Source organism: Nomascus leucogenys, chromosome 8, assembly GCF_006542625.1.
Source record: "Nomascus leucogenys isolate Asia chromosome 8, Asia_NLE_v1, whole genome shotgun sequence".
Lineage (NCBI taxonomy): Eukaryota > Metazoa > Chordata > Mammalia > Primates > Hylobatidae > Nomascus > Nomascus leucogenys.
This window is the reverse complement of record NC_044388.1, coordinates 32094527-32111089: the sequence shown is the minus strand read 5'-3', so window position 1 is coordinate 32111089 and position 16563 is coordinate 32094527. Positions and strand designations below refer to the sequence as shown.

Sequence of the window (16563 nt, the reverse complement as noted above, 5' to 3'; positions counted from 1 at the left end):
TTTAAAAAACCCTATAATCAGCTTCTGATAAAAAATATCTCAAACTAAATGACCAACTGAATCACAGTACCAAGGAGTCTGGTTTCTAACAAAACAGATCCAAACAGAAAACAGGATGGCGATAACTTCAGGCAGGAATTCAAAGGAAAAGGGCAAAATGAGATATAAAGAGATTTTTTTTCCTGGAAAAAAAAAGCCATCAAATACATAAGGCAAGTTCTTTGATATACACTGAAAGTTTGGTGGCATAATGATTACCTAGAAACTCAAAAGAATCAACTGATAATAAAAGACTTGGTGAAGTGAATTCAAATGACATTAATTTATAAATATGAACACTCTTGATATCAGCAATATCCAGGAAAAAAATATACTGGAAATAAGACTCCATTCATAATAGCAACTGAAATATAAAACTACTTTGAGTTAAATTTTAAAACAGAACTATAAAACTTTACTGAAATCTAAAAAACTAATTAGAATAAGCAGACAGTCATAACTCAAAATACCTAGAGGTCTGGTTTTGAAATTAGACAAAGGGATTTTTATTTAATTTGTAATAACAAGAAAAAAGTTAAGCAAAATATTTTTAGGAAAACAATGATAATTTCACTAAGATTTATCTTAAGGAAATACTCAGATATTAGGACAGGAAAATATGTACAAAAGATCCATCGTTCATCATGGAATTATTTAAAATAGAAAATAGTTGAACATAATCTAAATATCCAACAGTAGGGTAAGAGTTCAGTACATTATTCCATATGCTGGAATGCTACGAAGCCACTTAAAAAACAAAATTAAAAAAACAAGAATATTTACAGACATGAGGAAAAGCTTACTTGACTAAAGCCAAACCTAAAACTATAGTCAGTGCCATGCCAAATTTGTAAATCTATCATATTTTAGATATTGTTAGCCATGGATATCTTTGGATGCTGTTTACACGTTTGTTGACCTCTACCCCCCACCCCCCGACTCCTCCCCTCCTCTGTTTTCTAGAATGAGAAGCGTGAGAAAGGGTCGCGGTATGAAAACGCCAGTCTGTTAGGTTTGGTTTAGTAGGTGCTTCTTGGTGCCCTGGGCACAGGGTTTTAAGAGTTGCGAGGCTATGAGGAAGCCTCACCACAAGCGAGAGCGGGCGTAACCCCTGGGCTGAGTCCCAAGAGAGAGGAAGAGAAAAATATGGGGACAAAGGAAAGTCGCCGCCTTGACTCATTAGCAGGACGCAGTCACCTGCTGAGAAACAAGCGGCGAAGTTCCCCGGAGAGAAACTGGTGGCTCCCTGGAAGAGAGGGGCTGGGGGAGGAACTAGAGTGGGAAGCAGCCCTCGCTAGGCACAGCCCAGAAGGTCCGGGTATGCAGGGCAGGCGTCCGCGGAGCTCAGCCGGCCGCGTATGGAACTGCAACTACTACTACGCAGCGGGTGCAGGAGGCTCATTGAGGCTCATTAAAGCATCCGGGGCTTAAGAAACTTCAGCGGCAGGGGCGCTGCTATTGGCTCCCGCGACTGGCATGATGTCACTGTCATCCAATCGGAACTCAGTTGCTCCTCCCAGTCTAATACGTTAATTAGGAGTTAATTAACTCTTCCTAAGCCATAGGGGCAACAAAAACAACCCTCCTCAGCTTTTCGGCTATACTTTGCCAGACAGAGGAGTAAGAAGGTGGAAATGGAAATAAACTGAGTAAGAGCAGACGGGCAGGTTTTATAGATATAGGTGTATATATATATGTGTGTATATATATACACACACACTCGTGTGTATATGTGCACATATATACATATATATACCTTAAATCTATATAAATATATTTTTACATGGTGTATATAAATATATTTACATATATAAATTTATATATAATTTATATAAATATATATTTACATATGCCATATATAAATTTATATATAATTTATATATATTTAACTATATAAGTATTGTTAAATATACACACTGCATAAACCATATATAAAAAATATACCATATACCATATATACATTATAATATACCATATTGTAAGTGGTATATATTTATACATAATGTATGTTCATTCAGAAATATGTATAAGGAATAATACATATGTATAAGGAATAATACATATGTATAAGGACTCACCCAGAATTCCACCATCCAGAGTTAATACTATTAAACATTTTTATGCAGTTTCTTTTTATATGTTTAAACTCAAAAGTGTGAGATTTGTACAGAAATTAGATCACACTACATTTTTGTAGCCCTTTTTATTGACTTACTGTTTTCTTTGCTATTAAATATCTTCAAATGTATAGGATTTAGTGGCTGTAAACCTTTTCAACTAAGTAGACATTCCGTAAGTGTACCATTTTCCTTTATGGAAATCTATGGCATCCGTTTTACTGGCTCCAATGATTTGTGCGGAGTACATCATAATTGACTTCTAAAATTTCCAGGACAAGTATGGGTACAGTGGCTCACACCTGTAATCCCAGCACTTTGGGAGGCTGAGGCAGATGGATCACTTGAGGGCAGGAGTTCGAGACCAGCCTGGCTAACATGGTGAAACCCCATCTCTACTAAAAATACGAAAATTAGCTGGGCATGGTGACATGTGCCTGTAATCCCAGCTCCTTGAGAGGCTGAGGCAGGAGAATCGCTTGAACCTGGGAGGTGGAGGTGGCAGTGAGCTGAGATTGCGCTACTGCACTCCAGCCTGGGTGACAAAGCAACACCCCATCTCAAAAAAAAAAAAAAAAAAAAAATCCCCAGGTCACTATTATAAGCAATACTGCAATGGACACACTTACACACTTGTATATACATTGTATTTTAGGAGTCCTGTTCAATTAGGATAAATTCCCAGAAAGAAAACTCCTGTGTTAAAGAGGAAAATAAATGTTAGGCCATTCTGTCCAAGATGGTAGACTGCGCCCAGGTTTCCCTCCTCTTTCTGAGACACCATAACAATGTTAGTAAAGTTATAAACCCGCAACAACAAAGTCAATGGACCATGATGGGGAAGAAATTTGACAATGCCTTTTTCTGATTCTGGTCAATTTTCATAATCTCCCTAAGAAACAGAGACCCAACATGAAATAGGTCCTCAGCACTGTAGGCTCCTCCTCTACAGAATCCTGTATAACATCCCTCAGAGTCCATGAAGGCGGATCTTAAATTACAGTGGTCTGGGTTCTGACAGTTCATCTGGGGGATAAGTGTTCAAAACTTGAAATGCATTACTCAGGAAATAGTAAGTTTGATTCTGTATTACTGCAGAATAACTCCATCTACAGCTTTTGTCCCCAAGAGTACTCTTCTTTGTTTCCTTCTTCCTGGGATGTTTCCTACATTCTGGGCTCAGAACCTGCTGGATGAATCCCCGATACCTGCACTGCACATGGGTTTCTGTTGAAATGCTCCACCCAGTCCAAGGAAAAAAACGAAGCAGACAGAGACAATGCACTGTCTTCCTTCTTTCTTCTTTTTGGACTTTTGAAGAGCTATGGTGATCGTCCTTGAAAGGGGCCTTTGATACGATCAGCCCCGTCATCTTACAGTCTGGGAGCATGAAACTCACTTCCTTTCTCCATCCCAGACAACACCTAGGACATCATGTTCTGCAGCCAAATCCTCAGGCCCAGGTTGGGATAGCCAAGGGCAGTCTGTTTCCTGTTTATTTATTTGTTTGTTTATGTTTTTTCCTTTTTTCATGACTTCTCATATTTCACTGTGTTTGAGCCTCTGCCAGGCACTGAGATACATGCAGAGGATAAGAGGATATAACAGGACATGGTCCTCGAACTTGAGAAGCTTATAGTCTAATGGGAGTAAAATATATTGTGCAAGTGCAGGGACAACATTCAGTTCAAGAACTCAAAGGAGCAGTGGGGTGGGGTGGGGAAGGCGGGCCTTCCTGTGAGGAGGAAGGCAGGATGAGTAGAAGAGAAGGAGCATGGAGTAACGTCTGCCCCATCTAGACTGTACACTCCTTGAAGGCTGACATACAACCGAGGATTTTACTTTCATAATATCAACCGACGTAAAGTATTTACTCCTGGGTCCAGCGCAACATAGAGTCTTGCAGTCAGAAAACTCCAGTTCATCATTTGCCCCAGCATATAGCCATGTGACCTTGGCCAAGTTAGTTAACCTCCCTGAGGCTCAGCTTCCTCATCTGTAAACTGGTAATAGTCATTCCCACCAGATAGGTTTATTGTGCAAAATCTTTGTCAAGAACTTACCAGACGACCTGGCCTGTGCAGGAATCGGTGTCTAGCAGCTATTGTTGTTATTGTTTCTGCCTAATATTCTAAGAAAACAGGGCCCACCCCTCCTACAGTCTAAAGTGAGGAGTGGGACCCCAAAGCAGGGTATCCAAGGAAGCTGACAGCCTGTTTTGCAAACCTCAGTGGACTTCCTTCAGCCTATAAGAAATTGGAAAATCAAAGGCAGAGCTGAGGTTAGAGGGCAGATTTCTTTCCTTTTCTATTTTTTTCTTTTTTTTTTTTTTGAGATGGAGTCTCACTCTGTCTCCCAGGCTGGAGTGCAGTGGCGCAATCTTGGCTCACTGCAACCTCTGCCTACAGGGTTCAAGCGATTCTCCTACCTCAGCCTCCTGAGTAGCTGGGATTACAGGTGCGCACCACCAAACCCAGCTAATTTTTGTATTTTTAGTAGAGATGGGGTTTCATCATGTTGGCCAGGCTAGTCTTGAACTCCTGACCTCAGGTGATCTGCCTGCTTCGGCCTTCCAAAGTGCTGGGATTGTAGGCATGAGCCACTGTGCCTGGTGAGGGTGGTGTTGGTATGCTGTGATCCCACCCATCCTCCCAATCCCACCGTTCCAATTCCTTCCCACCCCAAGCCCAAGCTTCCACAGCCATGGAGAATGAAGGACATATCTTTCTCTTCCTCCAACATGAATGAACTACCGGAATAGTTGCTATGTTACCCCTGGAGCTGGGAGGTCACAGTGGGCCACCATCTGACTATTGCTTGAGCAATTCAACAGAGAGCATCCACGCTTGGCTGACTGCTCTGATGGCAGAGGAAAGGGAGACTGCTGCATCAAGGATAGTCTGCCAGTCTGCCACAAAGGGCATGTGACAATGCCCTGAGAACCAGATGTGGCTTGTGTGTAATCCCAGCACTTTGGGAGACTGAGGTGGGAGGATCACTTGAGCCCAGGAGTTCGAGGCTACAGTGAGCGACGATCACACCACTGCACTCTAGCCTGGGTGACAGTGCGAGACCCTGTCTCTAAAACAAAAAATTATTTAAGTAAATAAAAATAAGAAATGGGTGGCAGGTGGAGGGAGGCTCTTTGAAGAACTCCCCAAAGTGCTACAAGGGGAAAAGCAAGCTCTAAACACCTACAAGGCCCAGAGAATGCCAAGGTCATCATCATGACCATCACAGTCTTGGATGACCTTTCTTTCCCTCACCCTCCTCCCTTTCCCCTGTATCCCCATTCTGGCAGATGGGGCAGGAGGGGCAGAAAAAAAGGAGCTGACCCCAGCCCCAAACATGCCCAGGCTGGAGGGGGGCCAGAGTGGTAACATCAAAGTCGAAAGATTCCATGGGACATATTGATCATTGAACTGAAGCTGTTTGGAGGACTGAAAAAAGGATATTCTATTATCTGAGTGAAACAAGAAGAGTCAGGCAGGCCAGGCATGGTGGCTCACCCCTATAGTCCCAACATTCTGGGAGGCCAAGGCAGGAGGATTGCTTTAACCCAGAAGTTGAAGACTAGCCTAGGCAACTAAGTGGGACCCTGTCTCTACAAAAAATACAAAAATTGGCCGGGCACGGTGGCTCACGCCTGTAATCCCAGCACTTTGGGAGGCCGAGGAGGGCGGATCACGAGGTCAGGAGATCAAGATCATCCTGGCTAACAGGATGAAACCCCGTCTCTACTAAAAATACAAAATTAGCCAGGCGTGGTGGCAGGCACCTGTAGTCCCAGCTACTTGGGAGGCTGAGGCAAGAGAATAGTGTGAACCCGGGAGGCTGAGCTTGCAGTGAGCCGAGATCATGCCACTGCACTCCAGCCTGGGAGACAGAGCAAAACTCTGTCTAAAAAAAAAAAAAGAAAAAAATACAAAAATTAGTTGGGCATGGTGGTGTGCACTTGTAGTCCTAGCTACCTGAGAAACTGAGGCAGGAGGCTTGCCTGAGCCCAGGAGGTCAAGGCTGCAACGAGCGTGATCCTGCCACTGCACTTCAGCCTGGGCAACAGAGCAAGAGACTCTGTCTCAAAAAAAAAAATAAAAAATTGCTGTGCTTGAATTTGGTGTATGTATATCTGAAACTGGTTTTGAACCCATTGAGCAGAATGAGGCTGACCCTAAACTACAAAGGAAGAGGCATGAGAGTCACAGCAGCATTTTCTTAGCAGCTGCAGAGGACTGTATGCATTTCTTCCTATTCCCCCCCTTTTTAAAACCTACTTTATGATTTTCCAAGTCCCTACTGTCCTTAAATCTAAATTCTAGGGGGCTGGGGAAGGTGGGCCAGTCCAGCCCCTTCCTCTTCAATCTCTGTGTGCTCCTGAGTGCAGCAGGGAGGGAATGTGCAGGGTGACTCCAGAGCTGATTCCAGCTCCCTGGTTCCAGCACCTTCGGCACACGAAAGCATGCAGCAGATAGAATTGGACAGCTGGGGAAGAGGTGGCCCCCTTTCCTTCTCTCCCAGTCTCTGGCCCTTTTGACAATCCATGTTAAAAGACTCATTTGTTCACACCCTGCTCTGACATCTCTAGGGATGTTCAGCCCCTGGGGATTCTGCAGTGGGGAGAGGCAGCTGTAGTGCTAGAGGTCAGGATACTCATAAGACAAATCGTTTTTCCATCCCTAGCTTGCCTAACCCAATTAAAATGTTCCACCACTGGCAATGAACTTAGGTTCAGGCATTTTTGTAATGAACACAATATTACTGTTTGCTTGTTAGTTGCTGACCCTGATGGAGCACACATGTGGGGTGTCTACTGGGTTCTCCATTACCCTCCCCCCCGAACAGGACCCCTACCCCATACAGATTTCCACCCCCTGGTCAAAATCCTTGGCACCAGACACACACACCTGACCTAAAGTGAGCCAGACGGATTCTCTTGTCTGGACATTCTGAAATCGGGATGGAGAGAGGGCTAGTCTGTCTCTCTGTCACCCCAAGAAACGCGGGCTGGCCACTGCTTGGAAGCAAAGAGGGGGTCTGTCTTGGAGATGGGAGATGCAGATGCAGATGCAGATGCAGAATAAGGTGGGGTGGAAAGAGAGAGAGAGAGACAAGACTTCCCAGGTGCTGCTGCTGCTGATTCCTGGTTCCAGCCAGCTGTCCTTTTTTGTGTTGGTTTCTTTGTGATATCTTTCTAAACTTGAATGAATTTCCTGTTTTTGCTTATGGTAATTTGGAGTCGATTCCTGTTAATTTGCAGCCAAATGAACTCTAAATAAGATGCAACCTGGTACTAGGAAATGAAGTCGCACATAACCACATAACTGACCCATTTCAGGGCGTGGAGACAATAGGATCCCATCATTCTGGGATTGGGGAAGCTGGCTGCTTGTCAGTGATATACAAACAGAAACAGCTGGTGAAATCAGTGTTGCTGGTTTTTGGAACTTGGACAGTTTTTCTACTGAGACTGAAGCTTTAGGGGATTGTAAGGCCATGTTGAAGGATGTCAGGCCATGCTGGTGACTCTCCGGGATTTCAGTAAAGTGCATGGGGTCAAGTCTGAGGCTGTTGGGCTTAAAGTGGATGGGGAAAAACAGGACAACTAGGTCAGTTATGCAAACCCTGCTCCTGAAGTCCTTTCTGCTCATAGTATAGGATCTGAGACCACTTAGAGTCAATTCTCGAAGTTAATCACAGGACTCACAGAGCTGCAGCAGTTACACTCTGCAGCAACCTACATCGAGAACTAAATTTGGTGCACCAATTATGAAACAGTGAGGTTCTGGCACTTGGAATAAGGACATTCAGGAAAGGCCAGGGGAGCTGGGAAACCCTGAATCTTCCAAACTTCTTCTGGTTCATTTTTCTGCACCCACTTGCTGGACAAGATGGGGGGTGCCTCCCGCTGTGAAGCACCCTTTGGAACCAGGTTTGGGATGATCTACAAGCTAACAAGGTGAAGGTGGACTTTCTCAACTGCCCTGCGCACCCTAAGGCGAAATCCCTTAAGCAGAGAACCCGAGCCCTCGGGCTTCCTTCTAAGAAACTGCAGCCCCACAGGCAGGGCCCAGCTCGGCTGCTCAGCTTCGCAAGCTGTCTAGAAACAGCTTTCAACAAATGCAGTCTCCCTAAATTAAATCGACAGGCTGCCAGTTAAGGTTTTATAGGTGCTGTGCTGCCAAAAAAAAAAACAACCTTAAGCCCGGAGGACAGGGTCTTTAGATCAACACAAACCAACCACACACAGGGCATCTTCATCCCTCAGGCAAGCTGCGGGCCAAGCCCGAAGGCTGCCAGCTGCCTCCAGAAGACATCACATGACCACAGTCAGTTTCTTCTCAGTCTCCTTCCGAGGTGGGCCCGGAGGACCCTGGACAAGGGCAATATCCCTGTGGGCAGAGCCTAAAGTGGTTTACTGGCTCGCCAATGAACTCTCTTGGGTGTCAGCTGGAGTCACCATGCAGGGGGCCACAAGCTTGGTCGTGTGTCCCGTGGGAGGTAGTCTACACTTTACACTGTAACTGCCTGATGAGTTCTTCCTGTCCAATGCACAGACAAAACCAATTCATGGAGACCATGGAGTTTAATTGACATGAGGCCTGTCATGCCATGGGGGAGACAGAGTTATTACTCAAATCAATCTTTCTGAGCATTTAGAGGCTAGGGTTTATCAAAGACAGTTTGAAGGAAGGGGTGGAGGAAGCGAGGCAATGGGTGGTTGCTGCTGATTGGTTGGGGGCACAATCATGGGGCATGGGAAGTGTTCCTCCTGCACACTGAGTTGCTTCTGGGTGGGGCCACAGGAGCAGTTGGAGGGCCTAGATGGAGCCACTGGTCATCAAATGTGCAAAAAACCTGAAGAGATATCTCAAATGGCCAATCTTGATGTTACTTGCAGGAGTGACTGGGGACATTGCGTATCGTGTGACCTCCAAAATAATGGCTGGCAGTCATTTATGTCTGCACCTTAGCTGAATTCAGCCTCCTCTCCTCCTCCTAGCCTGGCGATCTCTCATTAACTTTACAAAGGCTAAAGTTTTGGGAAAGGGCTATTATTAAACTTTATTTATTATTTATTGATTATTATTTAAACTATAAATTAAATCTCTCCTAAAGTTAGCTTGTCCTAAGCCCGGAAATAATTAAGGGCAGCTTGAAGGCCAAAGGCAAGATGGGGTTTGGCTAGATCAGATCTCTCCCACTGCCATCATTTTCTCACTGTATAATTTTTGGAAAGGTGGTTTCAACACCAGTAGCCTGCCCAGGGGCTGCTGTCTTGAGGGTCCTTCCTTCTTTGTGTTTACGTGGGAAAGCTTTATGGCTACTAGCCAGCCTTTCTCCCAGTGTTCTATATCAGGTGGGCTATAGATGGTGGGTTTTTGTCATTTGCTTTACAGACCCATCCATTTGGGACTGATCTGGAGGAGAAAGGGGCATTGCCTGGGATCAGGACCTCACCTCTGTGAAGAAAGGAGGAAGTGACCATATTCCCGGAGGCAGTTACATCTGTACTGTGTGAACCCACTGCCATGGGAAGAGGCATGGACTCCAGGCTCCAGCAGGGTTAGTGGATTTTGTTTTCCTGAGAGCTTTAAACTGAATCTAAGAGAGGGCTAATGGGTTCCTCTGTGTGGCCCAACCACAGCGAACACTAGCACCACCAAAAAGCACTGGCATCCTTCATGGCTGTGAGGCAGCCACATGCATCAGCCCCACAGAAGGTGGTCTGCAAAGATGAATGACGCAGCTTTGCAGGGAGAGGAGAGAGACACAGAGAAATAAAGAGGGAGAGAGAGAGAAAGAGAAGGATAAAGAGAAAGAAAGGGAGAGAGAGAGAAAGTGGAAGAGAGAGAAAGAGGGAGAAAGAAAGAGGGAGAGAGAGAGAGGGGAAAGAGAGAAACAGGAGAGAAAAAGAGGGAGAGAGAGAAAGAGGGAGACAGAGAAACGGAGAGAGAGAAAGAGGGAGTGAGAGAAAGAGAGGGGGAGAGAAAGAGAGGGAGAGACAAAGAGGGAGAGAGAGAGAGGAAGAGGGAGAGAGAAAGAGGGAGAGAGAGAGGGAGAGAGAGGGAGAGAGAGAGAAAGAGAGGGAGAGAGAAAGAGGGAGACAGAGAGGGAGAGAGAAAGAGGGAGAGAGAGAAAGAGGGAGAGAAAGAGGGAGAGAGAAAGAGGGGAGAGAGAGAGAGAAAGAGAGGGTGAGAGAGAGGGAGAGAGAAAGAGGGAGAGAGAGAAAGAGGGAGAGAGAGAGGGAGAGAGAAAGAGGGAGAGAGAGAGGGAGAGAGAAAGAGGGAGAGAGAGAAAGAGGGAGAGAGAAAGAGGGAGAGAGAAAGAGGGAGAGAGAAAGAGGGAGAGAGAGAAAGAGGGAGAGAGAGAAAGAGGGAGAGAGAGAGGGAGAGAGGAGAGAGAGAGAGAAAGAGAGGGAGAGAGAGAGGGAGAGAGAAAGAGGGAGAGAGAGAAAGAGGGAGAGAAAGAGGGAGAGAGAAAGAGGGAGAGAGAGAAAGAGGAAGAGAAAGAGGGAGAGAGAAAGAGGGAGAGAGAGAAAGAGGGAGAGAGAAAGAGGGAGAGAGAAAGAGGGAGAGAGAGAAAGAGGGAGAGAGAGAAAGAGGGAGAGAGAGAAAGAGGGAGAGAGAGAAAGAGGAGAGAGAAAGAGGGAGAAAGAGGGAGAGAGAGAAAGAGGGAGAGAGAGAAAGAGGGAGAAAGAGGGAGAGAGAAAGAGGGAGAGAGAGAAAGAGAGAAAGAGAAAGAGGGAGAGAGAGAAAGAAAGAGAAAGAGGGAGAGAGAGAAAGACAGAGAAAGAGGGAGAGAGAGAAAGAAAGAGGGAAAGAGAAAGGGAGAGGGAGAAAGAGGGTGAGAGAGAAAGAAAGGGAGGGAGAGAGAAAGAGGGAGAGAGAACATAAGAGGGAGAGAGAGAGAGAGAGAAAACTGACTCGTGATTGCTTTCCTGACTCTTCTTTTTTGGGAGGAACCCTCTGTTTTAGGTTAAAGAATTCCTAACTCCCCTTTTCTCCCCCTTTCTTTTCTGGTAACTATTTTGAAATAATTACAGATTCAGAAGAAGTTGCAAAGATAGTATAGAGAGATCCCACCTACCCTCTACTCAGTTCCTCCCATGGTTACACTTTACATAACTGTGGTACTATTATCAAACCAGGAAATGGGTGCAATGTGTGTCTATAGTTCTATGTCATTTTATCCCATGTGTAGACTGGTGTAACTACCACCACAATCAAGACACACAACTGTTCCATCCCACAAAGATTTTCTTTTTGCTACCCCTTTTAGAGTCATCCTTCCTTCTTTCCATCACTCCTAGCTCCTGGCAACTACCAGTCTGTTCTCCATCTCTATAATCTTGTCCTTTTGTGAATGTTCTATCAATGGAATCATACACTTTGTGACCTTTTGAGACTGGCTTTTTTTTTTTTTTCTCAGCGTGATTCCCTTGAGATCCACTCAAGTTGCTGTGTGTATCAGTAGTTCATCCTTTTTTATTACCAAATGGCATTCCATGGTACGGATGAACCACGGTTTGTTTATCCATTCACCTATTGAGGGACATGTTGGTTGTTTCCAATTTGGGGTTATTATGAATAAAACTGTGATGAATATTTGTGTACAGATTTTTGTGTGAATATATTTTCATTTCTCTTGGAATCATGCCCAGGAATGCAATTGCTTGGTGATCTGGCAAGTAAGTATATGTTTAGTTAAGAAACCCCCAAATGACTTTCCAGAATGGTTGTACCATTTTCCATTGCCACCAGCAATGCATGAGCTATCTAGTTTCTGTGCATTCTCACCAGCATTTGGTATTGTCACTATTGTTTTTTCTTTTAATGAATAGAGACAGGAGTCTCACTATGTTGCCCAGGCTGGTCTTGAACTCCTGGGATCAAATAATCCACCTGCCTAAGCCTCCCAAAGTGCTGGGATGACAGGATGACAGGTGTGAACCACTACGCTTGGCCTACTGTTTGTTTGTTTGTTTTTTGTTTTTTGTTTTTTTTTTTGAGACTGAGTCGTGTCTGTCTCTCAGGCTGGAGTGCAGTGGCATGATGTTGGCTCACTGCAACCTCTGACTCCTAGCTTCAAGCAGTTCTCGCAACATAGCTGAGGTTATAGGCACGTGCCACCACACCTGGTTAATTTTTTATTTTTAGTAGAGATGGGGTTTTGCCATGTTGGCCAGGCTGGTCTCATACTCCTGACCTCAAGTGATCCAGCCCACCTTGACCTCCCAAAGTGCTGGGATTACAGGTGTGAGTTCACTGCGCCTGGCCTACTGTTTTTTAGTTTAGCTTTTTTCACAGGTGTGTACTAAAGCCTCATCATGGTCTTAAATTGCACTTGCCTTATCATAGTAATGTTGAATATTTTGTCATGCATATGTTTGCTATCTGTATATCCTCATTGGTGAAACATCTCTTCAAATCTTTTGCCCCTTTTCTAGTTGGATAGAATGGGTTTTGTTTGTGTGAACCAAATTTTTTTAAATTTTCGTTTTGTTCAATTTTTTTGTTATTGTTGAGATGAGGTCTCGCTATGTTGCCCAGGCTGGTCTTGAACTCCTGGGCTCAGCAGTCCTCCCCCTTTGGCTTCCCAAAGTGCTTGGATGATAGGTGAGAGCCACCGTGCCTAGTGAGTATTTAAAATTTGTTTTACTGTTAGATTTTAATATAAATTGTCTTTTTTTTAAAATAACCTTGGAATGTGCTTCTGTTACTTGCAAACCTAAGACTCATTCACAGTCTGCTCTTGTATTTAATGACATCATAATAATAACTAACATTTACTGAGCCCAAACTTTGTGCCAGGCACTGTTCTAAGTGGTTGACAGGTTTTAGCTCACTTGATAAATATTGCTTTTATAAACATCATATGTTGTGGTTATAAATATTAACCGCCATTACAATTTAGTTAGCAAATCTAATCAGGGGCATAAACAAACAGCTCTAGCAATCCGGTTTTGCTTGGATTCAAATCAATTGAATTGATTTGTGTTTTAATTGGTTGAAGGAAAATCTAAGCCACTAGTGACTCCAGAGCATGTGAGTCAGGACAGCCACTCTTCAGGTGAAATAACAGAGTTCACATTTTTAAAATGACATTATGCAAACATGTTTTTACTTGTTTCAAGTCAGTAACTGATAATGTTCAATTCAACAAATTCTACAGAAGAAAATCCCACAAACTAAAATTTCCCATTGATAAATTCCCATTGATGTTCTATAGTTTTTACAAACCACATCGGTGTGAGTGGAAGAGACACACATGTATGGATTAGATATTCTGAATTCCCATGTGAGACTAGGTCTACTTTTTCTGAGGGTTGGGAAGAGATCCCAGGCTCCATGAAGGTCCCCAGGGTGACTTCCCAGCTGGTCCTATGGTAGAACTACCTCCGAGAAGGGCAGGGGCCCCTTCCTTTGTGCCTGAGAGGCTGTGAGTGTGAGTTATTGTATGGTGAGTCAAGTCACCAAGCAGTGGCTGCCCTGGGATTCCTGGGTAGAGACACAGGAATCGGGTCCCCATGGTGCAGCCAGGCAATGCATGGGGATTCAGGGAATGGTCACACACACTCCGTCCTAGTATTGTTGCTGTAGTGCAACTTAGGCTGTGAGAGGTGGTGTCTGCAGAGGTGATGATGCTGATCTGTTGTGGGTCCCATGCCCCTTTGACTAAAGTCCAGCATTTGGGTGGATTGATCACAAGCAACAGGTCTAACCCAAAGTTGACTTGGGAGGTCCAGGCCACCCCACCTTTCTCAACGAGGCTCACAGGGGCTTTCCATATCACAGTGTGAAGAACACAGTGCCCACCTCGCCTTCCCCTCCACCTGCTCCCTGATCGCCATCCTGTCCTTCTAAGCCTCCTAGTTTTGACCTTGCTGATTTCTTTTCTGATTTTGGTCTCTCCTCACCCTTTGTTCTATGGACTTGGTGTTTAGTACATTTTCTTACCATCACTGTGTTTCTTGTTTTATCAACATATTGCTTTATGCCATCTCAGGGAAGTCCCAGGGACTCTCCCACCCAGTAGGTCTTTGGGGCTGTGGCTCTACTCTGCTTACCTTACTCACTCTCTCACCAGTGTCTCCCGCATCCCGTTCCCCAGAGTTCAAATCCAGGTCTCGCTGCGTAACAGGTAGGCTGTTTGAGGTTACCTTTCCTATCGGAGTCTGTTTCTTTTATAAATGGGGTGGGTAATCCCTTTCTCACAGGGCAGTTGTGAGATGTACTGAGTGTGTGTGTGTGTGTGTGTGTGTGTGTAACCATCACAGCCTAGTACCAAATGGAAACTAGGTAATCCTAGAAATAAAACCACCCTCCCCATGACCCTTCTCCCTGACCTTGGTCTCTGCTGTCAGGCAGTGATGTCTCTTTTTCCGCCACCCCCTGTTCCAGCCCCACCCTCCTTCACAGTCAGTGAGGGGGACTCAGACCGAACTTGCTCCTCCCCTAGCAGCAGAGGATCTCTGATTGGCTGCCATCACCATGGCAACCCACTGCCTTCTCTCCCCATCCCTTGCTTTCCAGAGCCAGCAGATTTGTGGAGTTCCAGACTTCTCAGGGCTGGGAGGAAAGATACTAGGGGGGGGACAGAGAGGCCCCCTTCACAACTAGGACAGCCATGCATTTGGGGTTTGCTTGGACTCCAAATTCCAGCCTGGTATGCAGTGTGGCCTCTCCTGTCTCCACATGTTGAGGGAATGACTTTCTGATATCCTTAGTTGTCCTGATTCCCTCTGAAAAGGCTCAGCTTGATGGCTGAGGGTCCTGGGTTGGTGGCATGTGGCATGAATGATAAGTGTGTTGTTCAGTGACACTCACTGAATGTCAAACAGCACAGTGTCCATCCTGCCGTCCTTGCAGCCCTGCTGAGGGGATTACACCATAGGTTCAGCCCTGGTGTGCTTTGAAAACCCCAAAGGCTGTCAGGGCTCATTCCTCATTTCTGGCCACCCCTTGGCCAGGGGCTGGCAGTCTAACTGGAGCCCTCCCCTCCTAATGTGAAGTGGGGGCTTGGAGATGTGCGTCTCCATGGGGCCTCCTGGAGAACCACACCGGATGCTGTGGTGAGATGCCAGCCTGCAGGTCCTGGCAGTGGGGTGCAGGTCAGGGGTTCATGCCAGGGCTTGAGAATCTACTTAATCCCCAGGACAGTCTGCAGGGCGAACACGTGGCATCCATGCATTAACTATGATTTTCAAATGCTCGTTGATGCTATTGTAGTTTAAAAATAATAACTTCAAAGCATGGACTGAATTCAAGGCAACTTTTGTCATTATTCGTGTTCTCAGTCAATAGGGGCGTGGTGGTAGAGGGTGAACAAACCCTTCCTAAAATAGGGTGAGGTGCCAGGCATGGTGGTTCATGCCTGTAATCCCAGCACTTTGGGAGGCCAAGGCAGATGGGAGCCCAGGAGTTTGAGACCATCCTGGGCAACATGGTGAAAACCTGATTCTACAAAAAATTAGCTGGGTGTGGTGGCGCATGCCTGCAGTCCCAGCTACTGGGGAGGCTGAGGTGGGAGTATCACTTGAGTCTGGGAGGCAGAGGTTGCAGTGAGCCATGATCACATCACTGCACTCCGGCCTCAATGACAAAGCAAGACCTGTTAAAAAAAAAAAAAAAAAAGGAAGGGTGAGCAAGGTGATGGAATTATCACACATGCTACAACATGGATGCTCTTTGAAGACATGCCAAGAGAATGAAGCCAGATACAAAAGGACAATACTATTTGATTTCACGGATACGAGGTGCCTAGAATAGGCAAATTCATAGAGACAGAAAGTAGTTTGGGGTTAGCTGGAAAGGGGTGTTATTGCTTATTGGTTACATATGAATATTGGGGAAGATGCCAAAGTTCTGGAGATGGAAAGCTGTGATGGCTACGCAGCAATGTGTGTGCACATGAGGCCAGTGAGCTGTACACTTCAAAATAGTGAAAATGGTGAGTGTTATGTTGTACATGTTTGGCCACAATAAAATTACCCCTCCCGGGCCAGGTGTGGTGGCTCATGCCTATAATCCCAGCACTTTGGGAGGCTGAGGCAGGCAGATCACGAGATCAGGAGTTTAAGTCCAGCCTGACCAATATGGTGAAACCCCATCTCTACTAAAAATACAAAAATTAGCCAGGTGTGGTGGTGCGTGCCTGTAGTCCCAGCGACTCGGGAGGCTGAGGCGGGAGAATCTCTTGAATTCAGGAGGTGGAGGTTGCAGTGAGCTGAGATTGCGCCATTGCACTCCACCCTGGGTGACAGAGCGAGACTCTGTCTCAAAAAAAAAAAGAAAAAAAATTACCCCTCCCCTCCAAGAAGAACACATGAGGCAAGGCTGGACGGTGGAATGTGGGGATGATGGACACATCTTGGGGGGCTTTAGTCTGGAGGGGTGTTCTGGAGGAG

The 16563-nt window shown here is 45.5% G+C and overlaps 1 protein-coding gene across 3 annotated transcripts in view; it reads left to right on the top strand.

Moving 5' to 3' along the window:
• Positions 1-16563, top strand: part of TRIM35 (tripartite motif containing 35) — a 52665-nt gene that overhangs the window by 34706 nt on the left and 1396 nt on the right. The window contains exon 7 of one of the 3 annotated variants that reach the window (XR_004031306.1): positions 9554-9719. Coding sequence is in view for 2 of the 3 variants with exons in the window: in XM_030817002.1 (XP_030672862.1) it covers positions 9554-9622 (69 nt within the window). In the remaining variant the exon portion in view is untranslated. Of the gene's footprint in view, positions 1-9553; positions 9971-16563 lie in introns of those variants that run through there. The other 2 variants (XM_030817002.1, XM_030817004.1) reach the window with 2 other exon arrangements.